This window comes from Populus trichocarpa, chromosome 5 (assembly GCF_000002775.5).
Source record: "Populus trichocarpa isolate Nisqually-1 chromosome 5, P.trichocarpa_v4.1, whole genome shotgun sequence".
Taxonomy (NCBI): Eukaryota; Viridiplantae; Streptophyta; class Magnoliopsida; order Malpighiales; family Salicaceae; genus Populus; species Populus trichocarpa.
The window spans coordinates 16,071,458-16,095,372 of NC_037289.2; the positions used below are offsets into that span (position 1 = coordinate 16,071,458).

A 23,915-nucleotide genomic window follows, 5' to 3' on the forward strand; every position below is an offset into this window, starting at 1 on the left:
ATATTAAAATTTTATTTTTCATTTACTAACAAATTATTAATTTGTACCATATAGATTGCGTGATGTTTTGTACGAGACGTAAAAGAAAGTAAAAACATACGCGAAAGAAAGAGAGCTTCCAGGCTGGAATGACATGACGGTTTGGAAGGATTTCAAACCGTCATACATCTTAGAGGTTGTTTGGGCGGAATACATCCACCACATGATGTCCGTGTGTTTCACTCGATGGTCACAGTGTGGTACGGATAACTAGAACCGACATTTTCACGATTCCGTTACCACGCACACTAGCAGCTTTATTTTGTTTGTGTCTTATAGGAAGCGAATTGTGGGATTTTTTTATTTCATTTATTTTTTTTATTAGTTGTTTTTTATAAATATACTTAACTAGTAATTTTTTTTATTGCAGGCTACAGTTCATGGACGCAAGCCAAGCCTGATGGAGTTTTTTTATTAAAACGCATCTGCAGAGTGATGATCGTCAAAAACAAGTGTAGCAGTACATTGATAATCGAGCTCAACACTTTGTGATATGTTGGTTTTCAATCATTTTTTTTCTTAAGTTATTATTTCCTTGATTTTGATGAATTTAATTTTTCTTTCCAGGATACATTTAACAACCGATTGAAATAGAGATATGGGGACAATCCTTTGACTTATCCGGATATTGATCTAGATTTATGGTTGGAGGATGGATCGTTCGGTGAACCCGATAGAAATTGGGTGTATGGACTCTCTAACACTATGACCGAGAACTTGCAGACAACCCTTAGTGCTTTGATTGTTGGATGCTTGCAATTGATTCTGAGTATTCAAACTCTGAAGTTCATAGCGATGTTAGACCAGCGGGTACAGGATCAGATGTCCCATTTTAATGATAAATATAAACGACTTACTGCTGATTATGAAGAACTCTGTTGATTGGTAATAGAGATGAGATCACGGGTGGGTTGTTCATGTGCACCCCTTAATTGGTCGTACGATCCCGGCAATAACCAGTCTCCTCCTCCAGCACTGCCTTTATTTTAGATTTATTATATTTGAACATACAAATATTTAAATTTGTAATAAATATTTGATTTTTATACTAATTTATTTTATTTTAATTATTTTTCTACTTCTGTTCAATAAATTTTTAAAAAATATATTTTTAAAATATTATTGACGGAGTTACCGACGGCACAACTCCGCGGTATATTCCAGAGAGTTAGGAAAACATTACTGCAAATGCTACTATTATTGATGGGGTTACCGACAGAACTAGACCGTTAATATATTATAGAGAGTTGGAAAAGAATTACTGCAAATGTCACTGCTACTATTAACGCACTGATGAAATTATAGATGATATTATGTCGATGATATGTTATATTTACTAATGGATATATTAATGGAATAAAGCGGGTAAATTTTTAATTTTTTTTCGTATTTTATCTGTCTGTAAATCTATCTGTATATTTATTATCGACGAACTCACCAACAATTCATAAATTACCAACGAGAGTTTTTTCGATTGACTGTTTTCGTCTGTGAGTTCGTTAATAACATACGTATTAATAAACTGCTAGTATAAATATAAACAAACAAAAATTTTCATCAATAAAACTCTTAAATTTAACAGCGAACTCTCATATAAATAGCTCTTCAAGGCGGAAACTAAGTCAAATACAAGATCCAAAGAAATGAATCACATGTGATCATGTGACTAACTATGTACTTGTACAAAACTAAGATTCTCGTGATTAGTTTAGTTTACTACCATAAAAATTAAAAGAAAAATTAAAAAAGAAGAAGAAGAAGAAGAAGAAGAAAGAAGCAAACATCTCTCTTGGAAGATTAAAGACATTCCTTCCTGGTAGAATTACGCACATGTACGAAATCAACACTCTCTCACCATCTTTTACGCTGCTGTAAGGTCTAACCGCATCATGCCCACAAGTCGAGAGATCCAAAGAAACTATGTGCTGTTGCTTAATTAAGACAAAGACCCTTGTACAAAACCTTAATAAGACTTCTGGTCGGAGTGCTGTCAATGCTTCCGTACGTATTAATGACTTCATTTTTCACGACACTCTTTTTGAATTGAAAAGGCTGCTTAATTCAATTTTAATTAACATGACTGCCTGGTGAATCTGATCCTATAAACAGCTCAACATGTTTGGAAAGCTTTTAGCCTACCAACATTACAAAAAAAAAAAAAAAAAACTAAGTCCAGGGTTAAGCTTACAAGGAGGAGAACAAAAGGCCTGCGGTCGTTTCACAGAGGCGAGTATCGAGTGATTGTTACAAAAGAAAGGGAAGCTGAGCATCACACGATTGAAGAAAATTAATGGCAGCATTGAAGTTGGGAGGATGAGTCTGAGCTGTGCTTGCCAAGTGGCAAGCAGCCTGGACAAGTCATCAATGATAAGACCAGCCTTCATAAACATCATCCAGGGCCACTTTCTTATATCCCAAATCAGTTGGTAGCCTTTGTGACAACTAATGATATTTCAAAAAATACCAACCCATAATTAACCAAAAATCCCAAGTCTCCGAGCACACTTACTGTGGCGTTTCTTTTAATGTAACACTCGATTTATTGTCACTGTGGATTAACAGTGAAATTATGATTTTACTGTTCTAAACTAAAAAAAAAAAACCTTGGCAACTGGGTAATAAGGTGTTTTTTGCTTTTTTTCACTATAAAATGTCTAAAATTCAAATTATCTCAAGCTGGTGTATAGGGATTCTTTACTCTTTCTATAATGATTTTTTTGTAATTACCAGGTTCAGTGAAGGGCAATTTTGTATTGTAGCATATATATAACATGTTATGTAATATTGAAAAGTGGGGAGAGCATGTTGTTCATGTAGAAGTGACAACATCTGGTGTCGTTCAGTGACTAAATACTGGTTTTCACGGTAATATTTGAATCGTCAACGGCCCCTCCATCTCTTGGCGTCGTGTGTGATTGACTTCCCTCTAATTTGGCACAGACAACCTTTTTTTTTTTTTCTCTCCTTGATTTTCGCATCTATCCTTACAAGGATTCAAAATAGCTTTTCAATTTATTGTTCTTTCAGATTTGATCCCTTTTCTTTGTATTACTATTTATTTATTTTAAATAATTCATAGGATTGGAATTTTCTTTCAATTTCATCATCCTTTGATTCTTTTATTATCTCTCAGATTTTGGCCTCATTGTTTTATGTTTTTTTTTTGTTTTTTTATTATTTTTTTAATTGAATTTTTTTTTCAATTGCGTTCTTCAGCATTTTATTTCATTTAATTTTTATGTTGAATTTGCTCATTATTTTTTTAATTGCTATTTGTTTTGTTTTGGATCTTTTTTTTTATTGAAACTTTTCTTTTCAATTTCATCCCTAGGTATTTTGTTCTAGATTTTGTTGATTGAGAATTAGGTTTTATTTTTTTTTTTATGTTTTCCTTTTATGGGGTAATTATGGGTCATGACCCGGGCCACGAGTTTGAATGGTTAGCCCAGGTTGACCTAGGCCTTTTTACAATTAATTTTTTTATTTCATCCTTTTATTGGGTTATTCTTATCTCGTATGTCGGGTTGCGGGTTTTCCATGTTAAATTGATTGGGAATCAAGCTTCTTTATTAAGCTCGGGTCTGAGTTACACAAGTTTAGAAGGATCGTCTAGATTTACTTGGTTTTTTTTTCAGCTAATGTTTTTTCATTTTCATTACTGATTTTGAAATGACCCAGGTTAAATTAATATTATTTTTTTCTGATTTCATCCTTCAACATTAGATTAGTTGAGAATTAATTTTTTTTTCCAGTTTCATCCTTTCTGGAAAGATTCAACAAGTGACACTAAATATTTTTAGCAGTGAGACAATGAAGTAATGAATGATCCTCTCAAATTGATCAATGAGACATAGAATTTCTAGCAAGTAAATGGGTCATAATTGACACCATAAAGACTGAGTTGTGTAAAATTTAAAATGTTCTAGAAAAACACTTACAAAGGCCAACTCGAATGGGCTAGAAACAAAACGACTAAAAGGACTCGAATTAGAAATAGCAAGACAATGAACTGCTAGTATAAATATAAACAAAAATTTTTATCAATAAAACTGTTAAATTTGACAGCGAACTCTCATATAAATAGCTCTTCAAGATGGAAACGAAGTCAAATACAAGATCCAAAAAAATGAATCACATGTGATCATGTGACTAACTATGTACTTGTACAAAACCGGGTAATGGACTCCATTAGGATTGATAACTTGTTTTTTTTTTCTAAACTATTATTTATTTAACTATATGATAACAAAAATAAACGATCGTAAAATCGAGCATCAAACCAATACTGAGACTTTTTTTAAGACGATGTTAACCTCATGGAAAATAAAAAGAAATATATCGTGAAACTCAATTCTCAACCAGTCTAATATCAAAGGATGAAATTGAAAAAAAAATTTATATAAAAACAAAAAAAAAAGTTAAACTCGTTTTCGAACCCCACATCGCAGCGGCCTTTAAAAATTTAGATGGAAAATGAACAGATATCTGACATCTTGTTCTTAGATAGGGAAAGGTCTAGTGTAAGGAGTTGTCACCTAGTATTATAGTCACTAGGAACCCTAACTGGTCAACATAGACTCTATGGTATGGAACTGGTTACGCAAAAGAAAAGATATGATCACCCCTTAAACTTCCTATCTAAGGTAGGCTGAGGTACTGAGGCAACTAGTAGGTTTGGTAGAAGATGAATCTGATCCATGATTTGAATCAGATTTTGTGCAGTTTTTTACTGAGTTGATCTTCTGTAGGATGAGGAAGAAGGGGATGGATAGTGGATTTAGAAACGACATCATTTTCTCAACTAACATGGCTATCTTTAATTCCCCCCTAAAGTTCTAACATTTAGCAATTGGACCTTTATTCCTGAAAATCTTCTTTTAAAACAAAACATTTCTCCATTGGGCAATTGAACCCCTGGATTTCAGCGTTGTTTACAAAATAGTCATTGGTTTCAAATTTAATCAATTGTGTTCTTAATTGACTACTTAATTTTATTTTTTTTCAAAATTACCCCTAGAAAAATCAATTAACCCCCCTATAGTATCACCGTCTATTCACTTCGGTCTTTGGACTTTAATTTCTTGCAATTTTGACCCAAATTAACCCTAAACTTTGATATTTCTTTAATTACGCCTCTGATTTTATTAATTAAACTAATTCAAAGTTTAATTAAGTCCCTAAACGTATCAATTCTTTTAATTTTTGGCCAAATTGACTTCCAAATTTATAATTTCCTCCTTATTGATCCCCGAACCTTTAATTTGTGTTGTCTTGATCCAATTTTCAATTTTTTTTCTTTTCATTTTTTATTAATATATTTATTTTTGAAATTAAAAAAATGGGTTATGACGCGCCATACTCGTTAACAAGGCCATAGACTTTCTAAAATTTAATAACATGTTTTTTTTCGAAACTGTTTTTTTTTAACTATATGATAAAAAAAATAGATGATTACATAATCAAGTTCAATTAGAAAAAAAAAAAAAAAAAAGAAGAAGAAGAAGAACTCTGCTAAACCCACAAACTGGGGCAACCAGGGTTATCTCGCTAAACTAGCAAATCAGATTATTGACTCCACAAAGTTTAATAACCTAGTTTTATTCAAAATTATTTTTTATTTAACTAATTGTTTTTTTTAAATAGACTATATTGTGATATTTTTCTGATATCAACTCAATGTTATAATATCTTTTTTATACTGCAATAACCATATAAAGACAAATTAAAATAAATTATCTACTCTAAATCTTCATAAACATATCATATAAGAACTAAATTAAAAAAAAAATAACCAAAGAAAAAAAAATCTTCATAAACATACTGTATAAAAACTAAATTAAAAAAAAATCAATAACCAAAGAAAAAAAATGTCAAAATGCAAAAAAAATAAAATTATGAATTACTAATTCGGAATGCTAATAATTATGGATAACAATGTTTATCCACACTTTTTAACTTTATTTATAATTTAGAATAAATTATGACCACTTCTCAACCGTTGCCCTTTTAAACATTTTACATGAAGGCTCCGGAAATTCAAAATTAACATTTGGTATAGCACTCCATCATGACAAAAACATTAGTCCCATCAAATAATGGCGCAAAAATCTTTATTTTTTTTTTTGCCACAAAATAGTTTGATTTTAAAAATTGATTTTATGAAAAGTAAAATTTTTTCTAGTAAGTTAAAAAACACTTTTTAATATTTAACTACATTACAAAAATAAAATGAAAAATCTCATATTAATATTTTTCAAGTTTATCAAAAAAATTAAAAACCAAATTTACCAAATAAAAAAGTTAACATGATGTAAAATAATAATAAAATAAATTATAAATTATTTCAAATAAATATATAATAATAAATAATTAAATCATATAAATTAAAAAATAAATAAAAATTATAGAGCCAAATGTAAAAATCAACAAGAGAAAAAATAAATCACCATTGCCACTATCTAGGAAGAGAAGGGGCCGCTAAGTCAATTTTAACCGTATCAAGAAAGGCCACTTCAAACATTGTACGCGGTATAAAACTCCGCCTAAACACAATGACATGATTGACACACCAACACTAGCCACTTTTTATTTTAAAATTATCCCTCAATCAACTTAATTAGTGCTAAAAAAAACCAACATAAAAATACAAAATAAAACCCTAAATCTAGTTTAACAAATTTTGATTTTAAAAATAATTTAGTCTCCAAATTATTTTCTGAGAGAAGGAAAAAAAATATCCTTTGAAAATGCTTTAAAATTTTTCTTTGATTACAAACCATCACCAAATTTACTAAAATTATACAACCATAATAAAGTTTAGAAATAAGTTTTCAAAAAAATATTTTCCATGAAACAAACACGGCGCCTTACATGCCATTTGTTCTACATTCATAAGAGCTTCTTTCATCCCTCAGCCACTTGACAGGCAATTATTAAACTACCGTCAAATAAGTTGTAAAACAAACGGATAGATAATTATCCGATACTGCATGTGCACGGTCGGTTTAAGAAAATATTAGGGAGAAAAAAGAAAACAGATAAAGCTCAATGAATTCACAGTAGGAGCACATTCCCACTCTGTTAAACTCATGGTGAAACCCGGTGGAAAAATCACCCTCTTGGTTCCGTAGCATATGTTCTTATAGAGCTGATAAAACGCACTACTCCCTGAAAGAAAAAGGAAAAAAGAACCAATCACTAGATTTAAAATGAAAATATATAAATCAATATTGAGCTTTCTTTTGAAAGAATAAGCTACAATTACGCAGATCATAAGCCAGCTACAGGCATTCAAAATTTCCCAATTGAGTGAGACAATTAAAGACTGGAGAATGCTTTCCAAGTCACAATTGGCAGTGCAATGACCAAAATAAAATAAAACAAAAACAATAACTCTTTTAATCATAAAGGAAACAGTCGTTCCAAATAACAAAACTCCAATCGATTCTGATTCCAAGTTTTGAGTAACATTGGTACCATAATGAGCAACCTAATTAATACAATTGAATGCAATGTGTTTGTTCTAGGTGCATGTAAATGATGCAAGCAATCTCCAAGAATAAAATAATATATCTCTATGAAATCAATTTAAGGTAACCGTAAGAAAAAAATGGAGACTCCAAGATGAACCTGGCAATGAATGGAAAAAAGTTGTACATAGTCTCTTACCAGACTCAGCATGCTTAGACCAACTAAATTATCAAAGAATAAAAGTGGTCACCAGACAAATCAAAATCCCAATCAATGATGTATTTGATTCTTAATGTACTAACCTACTAATGTCAACTGATGGCAGCAAATTTCAGACGGATTACACATACTCTGCCTTGTATTACACTACAAATCAGTTTTACTTGGTGCGATATTCATTGAGCTGCATCGTGCAAGGATAAGTGATTGCCAGCTTGATATATTGATAAACTCGACCTTACGTTGAATGAAGAAAAATGAAATATGTGCTTTCAAAGGCGTCAATTTGGGGGGGGGGGGGGGGGGGGGTGTTAAGTATATTGGACACCATCTTGAATGAAAAGGAGAATGTTAGACATGCCCCAAGTGAGTTAACAAGCCATGAAAGTTCAGGCACCACTTACTGTGTGGTGCTAAATTTGAAGCAACTAATGTCCATGCCTTGCCAATAATCAGTGTTAGGTTTGTAAAATCTTCCATGGCAAGCACAGAGATATCAGCCAAACACTGGGGTCTTTAATGCCCCGCAATGAGGCTGCTGAAATCAGACCACTGGACCCTAAGTATCCTCCACGCAAGTTCTCACAATCAAGAAGTGAAGTGGAATCTATATACTAGGAAAAAGTCTAAAGACATTCAAAGAGGAAAACACCAAAACAAGCCAATGGCAATCAAATGCAAGAAACTTAATGATAAGCCAAATTAAAGCCAGCACTTAGTATTTAAGAGATCCTTGGTTCAGACATAAAGACAATTGTATGAAAACTTGTTAGACTCAAATCATGTTTAAAATTGATGACTTCAAATGCATCTTCATTCGAAGGTGTACCTTAGCGCCCATCAAAATCTTATATTTATAAACATTATTTTCCTTGCATGAAATGGCAACATTTTCACATCATCTAATTTCAATGAAAAGCCAGAATTCAAAATATAACATGAATTTTCAATGTAACTCCTAAACCTAGACACAGTATGCAAGCAGTTGTTTCCTAATAGCTTGCCCTGGAAAAGTTGAATGAAAGATGGAAGGAAAACTCTGACGATAACAAAGAAGCTCTTCTGTACTTGAGAAACATATCAAAAGTTCTTGAAGAAGCAAACATGAGGCAAGACAAAATGCTTCCAACTGGAGATCTGTGTGCTTGAAAATTGGACTACGGCAGAGGCAAGTGCTGCTTGCTCTTTAAGACAAGTGAGCTGGATGGTTTAACTGGATATGGACAGTGAGACTTCATGCAGGCATCTTATTCAAACCAATATCACATGAAAGAAAACCCAAGTTGAAGCAATCATCCTCCTCTATACTAATACACAAATATTCTGTTAAGAAAAGTAACACTTTGTACAACATGTAAAATCATGGAGAATAAGAATTGGAAGTGTAATGAAAAGGCTACAGACAACTAATTGCAAGTACAACAACTAGTAATCTATGAAAAGAAAAACTATATATTAAGGATAGAGCTATCAATCCTGCCGCTGCAACCTGATAAACAACCACCATGCATAAAAGATAGCCAACTATAAACTCAGCTCATGTGCCAAGCTAAAATCTGCATTGTGCTCTATCTATTTTTCATGTCAATGTCTATTTTCATTTCCATTAATAAATTTAGCAACACCACATTAAGAAAACTCCTAATTCACACCAAAGCAAAACCAAATTAGAATGAAATAACCAATGCATTAATTAGTCATAGACGAGAAAAAAAAAACATACCACTGTATAAGCGACCCAAACAGAAAATGCTGCATGATAGGCACTTTCTCCAAGACTTCTGCTCTATACATCTTAAGCAACCCGCTATTCACCTTCTTCCAGTTAGGCACTCCACTGATATCATCCAACAAAGGCGAGTGCTCAGCAAACAAACCTTTCTTAACCTTCTTAATCAACAGAATGCACGAAAGATACATATACTCATTTGAAAAGTTCTCCAAAATATCCTCATTGTGAATAGACTTAGGCTTCATATACTTATGATCAATCAACTGTGATGATCCAAATATAAACGGCAAGAAATGATAATCATCCAACCCCCAAACACCGTGCGACCCTGCAGGCTCTAGATTATAAACTGATTGCAGTTTCCTCATTAATTCAATATACTTAACAAAAACCCTAGAAACTACAGCTTGATAATCAACTTCCTCTATAATCCCCATTCTTGCCAAACAATAAAGCCATGCGGCGAAATTAGTTTCATGTCCTGTACCGTAATCGATCCGGCTGGAATTACCAAAACTATCAGTAAAATAAGGAACAATCTCGACCGTTGAAGACTTTAAATTATCAGGTAAAAATTGAAGCATTAAATTCTCACTATTTTCTACCAAACGGTTATGCCAGGTACGGTAAGAGATGTTACCGTATCGATAAGATTGTTGAACCGGAGGGATTTCTTCGATCCAATGAACTAGGCTTTCGATAACGGACACAATATTTTTCAGAGTAGTGGATTCATGACAGGAATCGGAGATTTTGTGGGCGCGTATGGATTCTGAGAGAGCGACGACAAAGCCGAGGAAGTTTTTAGAGGAATCGGAGTTGATGAATCTACGAATGTCATCAGGGGATTGGATTTTTTTGGAGGGCGATTGGAAGGTGTGAGGAAGGGAAATGGTGGGGACTTTTTGGGATTGCGGGACTGGAGCGAGGATTATGGCTTGAGAATTTGTATTTGGTGGGAGATTTATTGCCGGAGAACGGATAGGGCGGTAGATTGGGGGAGGGGAGATTTCGGACCATTGGGATTGTGTGGGTGGTGGAGGGAAGGAGCATGGGCCTCCGCACTTAACGCAGGTAGGTGATAGTGGAGCTGTGGAGGATTTTGGAGGGTCCTGGTGGTTGTGGTTGTGGTTGTGGTTGTGGTTGTGCTCTTGGGGTTCTTCCATTTTGGTGGTTCTTTGGTGAAGAGGAGTTGAGGAGGGAGTGTGGACTGCGGTGCGGGGGTTGCTGAAAGCAATTCAATTGGAGGCTTCTTGACTTGTGCGGAGAATGGAAATGTGAGTTGCTGGGCTACATAATTGGGCCTACCCTGAACTTGACGTCTAGTGGGTTCACATATTGCCACTTAAGGGAAATCCAGCACTATTATTGCTTTCAAGTTGCCTTTGGTTAATTTCTTAGGACAAAATAAATGACAAATAGAAATTGATCCTATTCAAATTTTAATTCAATCCAATTTAAAATTTTAGCTATTTTCCTCATCACATTTCAGTTATTTAAGAAGAATAAGGTAAACTAGGTTTATCATCTTGAAACATTATGAATTCAAATCTTGTTCATAAAGGCACAGGCTACTTTGAAGCAGCCTAGAAAACCTTTCAACCCTATTCTCACAACTTTCAATTTAGTCATTGTAATTATTTCTAGATTTCTAGTCAATCAATAAAAATAGTTTTTGTTTCTAGAAGTTTAGGAAATACTAAAATTTAGTATCAAAGCCTTACAAGCTAGAATATCTCAATTATTGGAAACAAATGCTAGTATAAAAAAGCAATAGGAGGAGCAACAAAGAAATTAATTAACAGACTTAGTAGAGGGTGTTAGAAGAGTTAGTTTTTTTTTAATCTATTCTTTATTTTTATTTTATTTTTCATTTCATTCGAAAAGTCTCTTTTTATTTTCGCAACCTGGCCCGTGTCAAGGGCCATTTTTTATTTTTTGTTGCAACAGATTAAAAAAAATTAAAAAAAATTATTTTATAAGAGTTAAAACACATATATATCAATTAAGGTTGATCATATAACAAAAACACAAAGAAATATACTTATAGAATCCCTACCAAATACTCCATTAACATCAGTAAATAGGGGAATCAAAAAATCAATTAAACCGAGAAAACCGGAAAAACAATAACCGAAATAATCGAACCGTGAAAAAAATCGATTAAACCAATTAAAATTTTGAAAAAACTGATCGGTTCGGTTTCGGTTTTATAAGCCTGAAACCGAAAAAAGTGAACTGAACCGAACCCAAACCGAAAAAAATCAAGCCAAAACCGAGCCAAACCGGTTTGAACCGGTTTTTTTTCAAAAAAACCGAACCGAACTGAAACGGGTTGGATTAAACTGGTTTCGGTTTTTTAAAAAAAAAAATTTAGTTTGGTTATTTTTAAAAAAAAAAACTGAACCGAATCGAAAATCATCACCTCTATCAATAAATGTCCATCATCAAAATGAAATTGAACAGCTAAAAGATTAATAAATCTAGTTAAGGTTGAAGAAATTAATTTTTTCTCAATTTAATGGGGGATGATCAAGTATGCTAGGTGAATAAAGCCAAACATTTTTTCAATTAACACAACACCAATCCTCGACATAAATTGTTTATGGCAAGCTCCAAATGGAAGTAAAGGCTATGTAGCTTGTTTTTAGAAGATGAAAGAAACCAGAGCCCTTACTAGTTGGAATGTCCTTGATAAAGGCTCCAAGATGGAGATTGATGTTTAGAATTTCTACTGCTTCTTGATGAAAATATGAAATTGGCTATAAAAATCCATAAATTTCAAATTTAAACAGTCCAGAAGCCCAAAAAAAAGGGCATTTGGATTTGGTCATAAAATCACAAAAAAAACTTATATTAAGAGATAAAATAATCTTCAAACATAATTATAAAGCAAAAGAGAACCTTCAAACCTATACGCAACTATTTACTTTTCTCTTTTAATAACCACTCCAATATATATATATAAATACAAACTTGTTAAAATTGCTCCTCGAAATTCTGCTCAAACGAGGGTTTTACAGGTGGACGTTGTTGGATCCCACATTGCTGGGAGCAAGTACTTGCGCCCGTTGATACCAAAAGCATTATAGCTTGCTCCTGTCGTTTTGTCCACCAAAACCTCCCCTGGATATCCCGGGTAAGCCCCCTTACCAAAAATACCAGTGCACGCGCTCACAGCCTCTAGAGGTGCGTTAGCTGGCCCTTGGAAATACCCGTTATTAAACGGATTCGTTACTGTTCCCGCTAAAACCGTGGCCAAATTAACGATCATGCCGTCAATTCCTACGTCACCGTTAGGAGCCACCAGCGGTGGACCTTGTGGCCCGTAAATTGGCTGGTGGAAAGGCCACGCACATTGACCTGGACACTGAGTCGCGGAGTTACCGACCCACGCATAGGCAAATTTACCCACCTTGTCCTGACCAGACCCATGGGTCCCACACTTGCTCATGCAAAACCCATCGATCGCCACGTCAGCAGAGGTAAGTATAAGGTTGATTGAATTCTTGCCGTGGCCAGCTTTTGACGCTAAAGTAACAGTCTGTGGGGTCTTTAGCAACTTTCCAAGAGAGTATTTTTCTTCAAGGACTTGTTTACCTACGACTACAGTGCGTGGGCCTCCCCTGAACCTCCCAGTAGTTCGCCACCATGTTGAGACTGAAGGTGCCGGGGGCTTCATGGAATTAAGAGAGTGGAGAAAGTCAACAATTATGGAGCGCTGGGCTGGTGAGAACTTGCCATACCAGACGATGTTTACTGTGATGTTGCCTTTGAGAAGCGGGCCGTTGTGGTACTTGAGGACAAGAGGTTGTTCTTGAACTAAAGCAAGCAGTCTTGCTGTGGCTACGGCAGGAACAAGTGAAGAGAAGAGCGCAAGCAGTGAAGTGAAAATGATGAGATGGGAAATGGAAGCCATGGAGTTTTCTGTATCGTATGCTTAATTTTGGTAAGGGAATGCCTTGGAGTGAAGAGAGGGATGGGGTGCAGAAGGCATTTATATTGGGTGAGGAAAGTGGGATGGGCGATACAGCTGGAAGAGGAAGGAGCATAAATCTAATTTAATGGTGACGCGTGGGATTGACTTGTTGGGTGTCAAAGACGCAGCAGAACCGCTGGGGACTTGGCTAATGGTATAAGTGTAGTCATTAAGGGGAGGCAGGGACCTGGGAAGGAGCTGACTTTTGAGTTTTGATCTGATCAAATAGTTAATGCTGAGCAGTTCCTGTAAGCAATGTCTGGCTACTTTCTAGAGCGTGTGTTTTTTTGGTCGGATCGTATTTTTGAGATTTTTAAATTTATTTTTATTTTAAATTAGTATTTTTAATGTGTTTTAATAGTTTTGATGTGTTAGTGTAAAAAAATAATAATGTTATTTTTATATATTTTTAAATAATAATAAAAATATTATTTTTAAGTAAAAATTACTTTGAAAAGTCATCTCTATTCTCTATCACACTGTCAATTCTCTATTCTCTATTACTTTGAAAAATTACTTTCTAGAGTTTTTTTGTATTTTTTTTAATTATTGAGTAATTTGTGGTATTTTAAGATTATTAATAATATTGAATTTAATTAAAAAATTTTAATAAAATCAAATATCTAAAACCATTTTAAATGTTAAGAATTGTATTTAAAATGAAATTTAATTTCTAAAATGATGCAAAAATAAATAAGAAACTAATTCATATGAATTAAAAATTAAAACTAATTTTTTCAAAATATTTATTTATCTGTCTTTTTTAAATACGTGGTGATAATAATATAGAAAAAAAAGCATAAACTAAACTTATTTCTCTCTTAATGTATTTTTTACAATACATGAGGGGGGGCCTAGCCTTACGGGATAGGCATTGACACATCAGGTGAATGCAAACTAAAACCAGTACATAGTTTTAATTAAAAAATAGTTAATAATGTAGCCAGCAATCTTGTTATTTTTAATTCAAGCAAAGCCGAAACCAGTTAAGTGGAAAAAGGTGAAACAAAACCAGTAGCGACGGGGGATTAAATTAGAGGATGCTAGCTGGATATAATTAAGTAGGTGGGAGGGATTGCGTGAAAAGGGGAAGGATAGTCAAAAGAGCGTCGCTAGCTCACTTAAGATGCCAACACGGCTCAGCAGTCCCTTTTATTGCCTAAGCTCAATGACGACCACTGAGCGATTTCACAAAAGTTATGAACATTTCCTAAGGTCAAATAGTCTAGAAACAGTAAGTTCGTGTTCAGTAAATTATTGGCTAAATGCTTCTTTGACTGTCTTATGGATTAGTAAAATTACCTAGCATTTTGATGCGGAATAGCTAGCCAGCTAATAAGAATACACCATAATTAATCTTGAGGGAAGCTTATCCGCTGGAGATTTACATGAACATTAATTTCAGAACTCGTGAAAATAATCGATATATATATAAGTTAGTCCGAACATTCACGTTAATAAAAAAAAAATATACCATAATTTTCTTTTTTCAGCTATTTAGAAATGTGTTAATGGTTGTTTTTTAAAGTGATATTCATTTATAAATATATTAAAAATAATATATATTTTTTATTTTTTAAAGTTTATTTTTTATACTAACACATCAAAACGATTTAAAAATATCAAAAAATAATTTTAAATAATAATAAAAATTTAATTTTAACTCACCTTTATTCGAACTGCACTCGAGTGTAATAATCTAAAATACTTTTCTATTCAAACAAAAATATAATCGTATGCATTGCCAATACTATTAGACTATAAACAAAGTCTTCATGCAAACATGTCACAAATATTTTTTTTAACCAGCTATTAAATATCTATTTGAACAATAATTTATTAATTAAGGTTGTCACATTAATTAATATACAGATTTATTAAGTAATTGAAGTTTATTTGTAAGTAAATTTTTCTGCCTTGTAATTGAATTTTTGAATGGATGCTAAATAATTTTTATAATTTATATATATTAAATTTAATTTTAGAAATAAAATTTTTTTATTTCTTATAATATTTTTAATATATGTAGTCTTGCACAATATGTTTTTTTTTTTTTATCTTATTCAATAAATCTTATGTGTGTATCAATTTCTATTTCAAATTGATTTTAATAAAAAAAATTATTAAACACAATCAAGTAAATGACTCATATTGTGATATTAAATATCTTGATTTACATTTGTCTCTTAGTTTTTTCAATTATTTTTTTGTTTAAGAAAGATATTGCAAAGCCAAAATTGGTTTGCTGAGGTGTCTTTTTTCTCTTTTTTTGATTGAACTTGATTATTTTTGTCATCAATTTAGTCTGGACTAACTCTCGTGCAATTTAGTTGGAAACTAGAGGTGGGCAAAGAGGTTGCGAGGTTTCAAGATTGTCCAATTAAACCAGGCTCAATAACACAATCAAAAAGTTATTCGTGCTTTTAACATTTAAAAAATTTAATCCAACCCGTAACGAGACATGGTTAATAGACTAATATATATCTAGGAGCCAAGTTGCAATATAAATGAAGTTCATGAACCCATTCCTACTACAAGATTTAACAGTTTTACCGACGAAATTTTTCCATCGGTGTAAGACACATATTCCATCGGTAATTATATTACCGACAGAATCACAGACGGAAATGATTCGTCGGTGAATCGTTTATCGGTAATGTTTTGTCCGTCAGTAAATCCATTGGTAATATTATTACCGACGGATTTACTGACGAAACAGACGCTTCGGTAATAATATTTTTTATTACCAACGAAATTACTGAGGGATATACCAATGAAATTACCCACAAAATTTCCGTCGGTAATTCCGTTGGTAATTATATAAAAACATTTTAAAAAAATTATTTTATAAAATTATAAAATAATTAAATTAACATAAATCAACACTCTATAATATATGCTCAAAATGCTTGGAAAAAAGAATAAGAAAATCAACTGAAACAAATTTGCAACAAATAAATAAAACGAAAAAATATTTTCAACTAAAAAAATTCATATGAAAAAAATGAAGTTGTAATTGCTAAAAATTTAAAAATCGCTATAAATAAATCAACTAAAAATTGATCTCATATGAAAAAAAAAATCTCACAACAACATTTATACAATTATTAAGAAAAAAAAATAAAAAAAATAAAAAACAAATATAGTGAAAAAAATCATGAAAAAAGAAAAATATTACCTTAATGTAGTTGCAAAGGAAGTTAAGGAGAGAAAAAAAAATCGTAAAGCATATTAATTTAAAAAAACTAAGAAGATAAAAGAAGAAAGAAGAAGAAGACATACCCCGAGCATGGAGGGAGAGAGAAGGAGATGTGGAGAGAAAAGAAGAGAAAGAAATAGATATTGATGTTTTTTACATATAGTGAAGAAGAAGAAGAAAAAGAAGAAGAAGAAGAAGAATAATAAGAAATGAGTTTATGTCTTATGAAATAAGGGGATCCAGACCTTTTTTTGGGGCGCGTTAGCGATGGATTTACCGACGGATAATTGAATATTAATATTTCTTAATTATTCCGTCGGTAATTCCATCGGTAATATTTAATTTAAATTTTCAATTTCGTAAAAAGTTTTCAGAAACCGCCAACAAGTACCGATGATTTTTCAATCCGTTGGTGATTCTGTCTGTAATATTTAAATGAAAATTTTAAATTAATTGAATTTTTTCAGAAAACCACCAAATAACACCGACAACTTTTAAATCCGTCGGTGATTTTGTCCGTAAAGAACAACACTTAACAGTGCAATTGGAAAGTGAATAGTTATGGAGCTCTCTAGAAAATACCGACGGAAAATTCCGTCGGTGATTCCCTTTGTAATTGACATGATGAACAGTTTTACCAATGATTTTACCGACGGAATATTTCCATCGGTAAAATCCCTCGGAAAGTTATTGACGAAAATATTCCCTCGGTATTTTCGTTTGTATTTATCAATTTTCTGGTAGTGTCCAAGCAAATCTCGGATTCCAGAGACTAAACTAAAAACATATTTTTTTAAAAAAAAGGAAAGGAAAACACTTATAATTTTCGTTGAAATGACATCATTTCACACTTCAATGACATAGTTATAAGGTTTAGAGCGTGTTTGGTATTGTGGTAGCTTTTGTGGTTGTGGTTTGAAAAAAGCAGTTTAATAAAAAGTACTTTTTGTGAGGTTGATTTCGAAAAAAGTTGGTGTTTGGTTAAAACTGTGGTTGAAGTTTTGGTTTTTAAAAAAGTAGTTTTTTGTGTTTGGTTAAAAAACTGTGGTTGACATTGTGGTAGAAAAAAAGCAGTTTTGTGTTTGGTAAAACCGTGGTTTAAATTGTGGTTAAAAAAAATAGTTTCTTTTGTTTGGTTAATATGGTTTGTGTTTTATATTTGATTTGAATTAATTTAAAGGACATATATAGACACATATATATAATTCCAAAACATAGGTGTTTTGTAATTATGATTACATAACAAAATGAAATATCCTTATACATTAATGTACTCCTTTATTGTTCCATCAAACTATTTGCAATTCCATCGCGTACAAAATCCATACGTGAAGGCCTTTGTGAGCCTTGAACAGCCGAAGCCTGAACAATATCAGGTAAAAAGTCATCTGGAATTAAATTGGGGTTGCGATCATACTCAGAAAAAACTGCATCATCTTGCGATCTCCTTCTAATATAGTTATGTAGTGCCATTGATGCAACTACAATCTCAACTTGTGTTTTGTATGGATAAGCAGACATATTTTGCAAAATTTTCCACCTCTGTTTCCATACCCCAAAAGAACGTTTGATCACGTTACGTAGTGACGAGTGTGTACGATTAAACACTTCTTTCCGACCACTTGGTTGTCCACGCCGCCTAAATTCTTGGAAGTGATATCTCGCCTTTGTAGGGACCTAAATACCTATACTCGTTTGGATATCCAGCATCAACCAAGTATTATTTTCCTGCAAATAATAACATGGTAATTAATAACAGAACTTTTAAAAAAATATTATATTCCTTCAATTACCAAATCTTCAATTTAGTCAAAATCACAACCTTCTGGAGGTTTTGGAAATTTGATATTGCTATTGTCAATAGCCTCAAGAAAAATACGCGTATCGTGTGCACTGCCTTCCCATCCTGCCCACACGAACATGAATTGCATGTCGAAACTACAAGCGGCCATGACATTTTGTGTTGGTACACCTTTTTTTCCAATATATGGAATTTGATTTGCAGATGGTATGCAGGCACGAACATGTGTTCCATCAATTGCACCGACACAATTCTACAAGTCAAAAAAACATTAAGTACTCGTAAACATTTATAACATATTTCATATTCATTTGAACAACTTAATTAAACAAAAATTCATCTTACCTTGAAATGTGGCATAAATCTTGGATTCATAGCAATTTCTCTTGGTGTGCTCGTAAATTGTGGATCTACTGGTTTTATGACTTCCACAGCAAACAAACGTAATGATTTAAGCACTTCTTTAAAACATCTACTAATAGTTTCACCTGAATGCTAAAAGCGTTCCTGCACTTGTCTATTTGACGCCCCAACTACTATTGTAAATAGAAACATTGCCACCTTTTCAATAACGCTCATTCTTTTTTACGGTTTTAAGCCATGGTGCGTTTCTAATTCAATGCACAGACTCAACAAAGTGGTTACGTCCATCCTGAACATGTTAACACTTCGTTTCCAATGACCTCTTAAAACCTCTGTCAACCAACGCATCCCTGTATTATACGAAACCATACATGGTTCTTTATACATATAATTAATATAACACATGTTTATAGCTCCAGCTGTGTATATAATTAATTTTTTCATATCAAAATGTGTCATTAAAATAAATTCATCGTCATCATCACTGTCATCGTCACCGTCATCATCACTTTCATCGTTACTATCGTTGGCGTCGTTTCCATCATTGTCATCTCCAACACCAGAAAATGAGGCACCACTACCTTCATAACTAGAATAATTAATTTGGTCTACAATGCGGTTCATTACATTATCATAATTGCCATCGAAATCCCCATTAAAAATGTCATTAAACCGTGAATCATCCATAAGTTCAATTACATGAAAACAAAAAAAAATATATGTTGTTAATAAAAATACTTAAATAATTAAATATCATTCAATAAAAAAGAACTATCAAATAGTTGGTGCAACATAAGTTTTTTCATACCTGTAAAGCCAACAAAAACAGTGTTCAACTTGCTTGTATGAAATGCAGTTGAGGTTTGAGAGGTTTGTTATGAAGCGAAAAAGTTTTTTAAAAGTTGGCTTACAAACAATCCTCTTTATATAGAAAAAACTCAATGCTTTTTACGTCTCTTTTACAAGTAATTTTATTCAGCTTACAATACAAGTACATTATCACATGTATAGACTGTAAAAGTAACATATAATGTTAATTTTATAGCTAATATATTCTGACATGTATTTTTTCACCTTTTGTTCTCATTCTATTATTCAAGATTCCTTGACCCATTTTTTTTCTTTTCTTATTACCATGACAGTGCACACCAACATGTACAAAAATCATCTAAAAAGAAACAAATATTGTATTCCAAGAACTGTAATTGGAGATTCAATTGACACCTCACAAAATAAACATAATTTATATATATGAACTCCAACAGCAACGCACCAAAGAGAGCAGCATGTATTCTAATAATCAGTGACAAATCCAGCAGCTCAAATAGCATTTACAGTAGCACATACACATATATTTCATGCACTGGCTCCCATGCACAAAGTAGCTGAGACAATATTCAAAACTCACTTGTACACAATAGCTGAAACAATCATGTTAACAGCAATGAATAGCATTAACAAACAAGGCATCAACTTCCATCAATTCTCACTGCAGAACAGAACACAAATGCTCCTTATCACACTGCACAAGCACACAGTAGCTGCACATAGTATCTCAATTACTTGCAGCTTTCTTATCACCATGCAGCACCCATCAACTCACAGCAGAAAAAGAAAACAAACAAATGTTCACACAATAGCTGCACATGGTATATCAATGAATACAGCTTCACCCACAAGGCTGCATCTCCCATCACCTCACGGCAGAAAAGAAAACACACCAACATTTCACACAGTAGCTGCACATGGTTTATTACAATTACAGTTGGACACACAAGGCAACAACTCCCATCAACTCATGGCATAAAAGAAAACAAACAAGACTGCACATGGTATATTATAATAGAACATATATTTTAACAGCAACACTCAATATTCAAGACCTTTATGGAATAACACATTGAAGGAAAATTACCAACAAATTAAATCCAATGGTCAACCATTTAACATTAATAACAACAGAAGTGACAGTTTTAATTTATTGATAAAATACAACATTAAAAACCAACAATATCCTCATACAAGTATATTAGCTCCCGAAAAGCAGTTTAATATAAATACAACAGTAAACAAATTACCGCAAATGAAAATGCCCATATATCTCAACACGAAATGTGGAAGAATACAATGACTCGGATAAACTTCGGTAATTGGAAAAAAACTCATTTTTAAAACCGGCATCCCATTATTCTGCAACAATAAAATAAACTTGTATAAATACATTAAGCAAGTGAATACTTAATTGATTAATGGTTAAGAAAATGTAATAATACCATGTCAGCTAAGCACATTTAGTGCGTGCATACATTCATTGCAGCTATCTCAACTTCTGCTCCTTATCACCCATACTAGCCCACATTTCTCTTTTCCTTCTTAAACTCAAATACTCTGTAGCAAAGTCGTGGAACTCATCTTCAATTGAAACTCCAGAAATTGAGTGCAGCTCAGCCATCACCTCGCGAATACTACAACCTTCGCGATCCAAATTAACAAACATGGAATCACTCATAATCAATATACTTTCAAGTAGTTGATTGCACCTTGACAGCAGCTGAATTCCAGATGTTTTCTTCTTTCTACCTCGCACATCATAATGATCTCGTTCTTTTCTTTTGCCACCGCTTTTTATGTTGCTGCTGCTAGACATATTTATCCCTCCAACCATTCGAGCCATGTCAATCTGGAAATCTGGAATCACATCTTCCTTCGAATCACCGTTGCCCTCTTCCAAACCATCATGAGCAATGTCGGCATTGCTTGTACCAGGATCAACATCACTGTCAGCAGGTACACCTGATGAAGGAGCCTATGCAAACGCTCCAGTTGCGACATTGTTGGAATACATTCGGTCAAATTTATTCTTCAAAGACGGCTCAATACCGACATGTCTGAATTTTTTGGCTCCTCTAATTTCCTGCATATAAATTAAATCAAGTAATGAAGGATCAAGACTAGTAAAATTTTGGTGTTGGAATTTGACAACAATAAAAGAAATTGTTAGGATGACAAGGAATGTACCTGAATTTTTTGTTTCCACCACTCATCGCTAGCTGAAATTGTGCCTAATTCACTATTCCAGCCAACACCAGTTTCAGAAACCAGCTTATTCCATAACCTCCAATCCTTTTTGTATCCATCCCATTTGTTTTTCAATTGTGTTTTGGTGAATGCATGGCCAGTTTGTTCTTTGAATGATGTTATAAGAAATTTCCACCCCGTTTTATCGAAATGAGTATTAGGTCTCATTCCCATATCAATTGCCTTAATGCATATATCACAAAATATATGCAACATTTCCTTTGTCCAAACAGCCTTATCAAAAGATTCAAGACCTTCCATGATATCTTTTAAAACATTTAACAAAAGTTTGAAATCAATCAATGATATCAATTACATTGTGGCACATACATAAACCGTGGACTAAAACAATAATAAAACACTCAATGTTCAGCATTTATAAAAGCTGTGTGGTTAGCAACAAACATTAACCATGCATGTATTTGAATGAGAATGTTCCCGTTAATTTGTAATGAAAACTAATTGAAACCCATTAATTTTCAAATGTTCAGAAAACTCAGTTTCAGCCATGATATAATATTTGAATTATCAAGCAACACTTCATTGTCATCATGCTGTTTGGAAGCTAAAAAAAGAGGGAAAAAAACAAACATAACATAATCTATTTCTACATTCAAAGTAACCCAGCTTTCTTTCGCAACATGCAAACACACAAAAGGAAACTCAAAATTCTGATTTTGAATGCACAAGTAGAAATAAAAGTAATCCTACACGACATGCTAACAGGGCACTCATTACGATTACAATAAACACACGCACAATAAAGAAATCTACGGTTGCTCAAACAGAAACAACATCAATGTGCATAGTAAACATATCAGACCATGAAGAACAACACATAAATGAAATTTCAAAGCATCACGTTGTTTCCAGTAAACAAATAATCCAGCAGCAGCACTGTCAGCTGGAAGTAGACATAAAAAACAAAACCAGATTTAAACAAAGAACAACAGCAGACAAGCAGTACATAGAAGCAATTAAATTTTGCTAAATTCAAAACAATTGACGAAGGCACAGTACATAGAAGACAATCAGCAACAGCCATGAAATTTGTCAATTGCAGAACACACAGTAATTGATCATGCATGTACATAGACATGCAATTTTTCATTTTTAAAAAAAGAAAATGAAGATGGAGATCAGGCAGGAACTTACCTCAGTCTATCTCTTTAGGTGTCCAAACTAGCACGGTTCTACAGCTTTGTCCTGCAAACAGATACAATGGAGATCCAGAACATAAATTAGATTTTGAGCTACAATTACTACAAAATTGACATGGGTAACACAGTACACAGAAGCATCACAAAAATGCAGGTTTTGAAGTAAAAAAAATTAAAAAACATATGCAAAGCAGAAGAAGCAATGAAATTTGCTATAAATTCAAAAAAATTGACGAAGGCATAGTAAATAGAACACAAGTAGCAACAACAATGAAATTTGTAGATCAATTCAACAATTACAGTTTTAACAGTAATCGAGCATGCAGCAGCACAGACATGTAATTTTTCATCTAAAAAACAAAAATGAAGATGGAGATAAGGCAGGAACTTACCTCAGTCTCTCTCTTTGTTCTGCAAACCACCACGGTGCCGCAGCTTTGTTATGCAAAAACAAAAACAATAGAGACCCATTACAGAAATTAGATTTTGAGCAACATGTTAAACAAAATTGACAAGGGAAACGCACATTACTTACGGGTATCTCGCTCGTGGACCTTTCCCAGCATGAATATCTTGGGTTTTTCTGCAATTATAACACTGGAGGGACAGATCGGTGAAGGTTTGTGTTTTCGATCTTCATTTGGAAAGAAGGGACAGAGAGGAAGAAGCTTGCTCTGGCGTCGTCCTGTGCGTTGGTGGTTTTAGGGCAAAATAGAAACGGGGTTGTAGCAAGAGACGAGAGAGGAGAACAATTTGGGGAAGGAAATTGGGGTTTAGTTCATCAATGCTTGATCTGCAACCGTAACAGAAAAATTTGTGAGGTAGAGGACCGTAATTGACCGTGGTTACTGGGAAAGTGTTGGTGGTGAGAGAGA

The 23,915-nt window shown here is 33.2% G+C and overlaps 3 protein-coding genes across 4 annotated transcripts; all 3 read right to left on the reverse strand.

The window, feature by feature from the left end:
- Positions 1-6,862: 6,862 nt before the first annotated feature.
- Positions 6,863-10,753, reverse strand: LOC7486582 (uncharacterized). 2 transcript variants are annotated; one of them, XM_024602265.2, is made up of 2 exons: positions 9,452-10,748; positions 6,863-7,206 (listed from the first exon to the last, which is right to left on the reverse strand). In XM_024602265.2, exons 1-2 carry the CDS (start codon positions 10,624-10,626, stop codon positions 7,200-7,202), a joined length of 1,182 nt encoding a protein of 393 aa, XP_024458033.2. In that variant the 5' UTR covers positions 10,627-10,748; the 3' UTR covers positions 6,863-7,199. The 2 variants fall into 2 exon arrangements, with proteins under 2 accessions (XP_024458033.2, XP_024458032.2); XM_024602264.2 differs by lacking the exon at positions 6,863-7,206 and adding an exon at positions 8,133-8,266 and having other exon boundaries at positions 9,452-10,753.
- Positions 10,754-12,298: 1,545 nt separating this feature from the next.
- LOC7486583 (protein EXORDIUM-like 2) lies at positions 12,299-13,598 on the reverse strand. The gene has a single exon (XM_002307330.3). The coding sequence runs from the start codon at positions 13,377-13,379 to the stop codon at positions 12,465-12,467; it is 915 nt and encodes a 304-aa protein (XP_002307366.1). The 5' UTR covers positions 13,380-13,598; the 3' UTR covers positions 12,299-12,464.
- A 7,521-nt stretch (positions 13,599-21,119) lies between these two features.
- LOC112327458 (L10-interacting MYB domain-containing protein) lies at positions 21,120-22,141 on the reverse strand. Its single transcript, XM_052453220.1, has 2 exons — positions 21,821-22,141; positions 21,120-21,608 (listed from the first exon to the last, which is right to left on the reverse strand). Exons 1-2 carry the CDS (start codon positions 22,139-22,141, stop codon positions 21,120-21,122), a joined length of 810 nt encoding a protein of 269 aa, XP_052309180.1.
- Between the last annotated feature and the right edge of the window lie 1,774 nt (positions 22,142-23,915).

Bases quoted from the DNA above. Each gene is read 5' to 3' on its own strand.
- LOC112327458 (XM_052453220.1), bottom strand. From the start codon at position 22,141: ATGGAAGGTCTTGAATCTTTTGATAAGGCTGTTTGGACAAAGGAAATG. The intron at 21,609-21,820 runs GTACATTCCTTG...GCGTTTGCATAG, and splicing joins GGTGGAAACAAAAAATTCAG to GCTCCTTCATCAGGTGTACC.
- LOC7486583 (XM_002307330.3), bottom strand. From the start codon at position 13,379: ATGGCTTCCATTTCCCATCTCATCATTTTCACTTCACTGCTTGCGCTC.
- LOC7486582 (XM_024602264.2), bottom strand. From the start codon at position 10,626: ATGGAAGAACCCCAAGAGCACAACCACAACCACAACCACAACCACAAC. The intron at 8,267-9,451 runs GTATGTTTTTTT...GTCTGATTTCAG, and splicing joins TTTGGGTCGCTTATACAGTG to CAGCCTCATTGCGGGGCATT.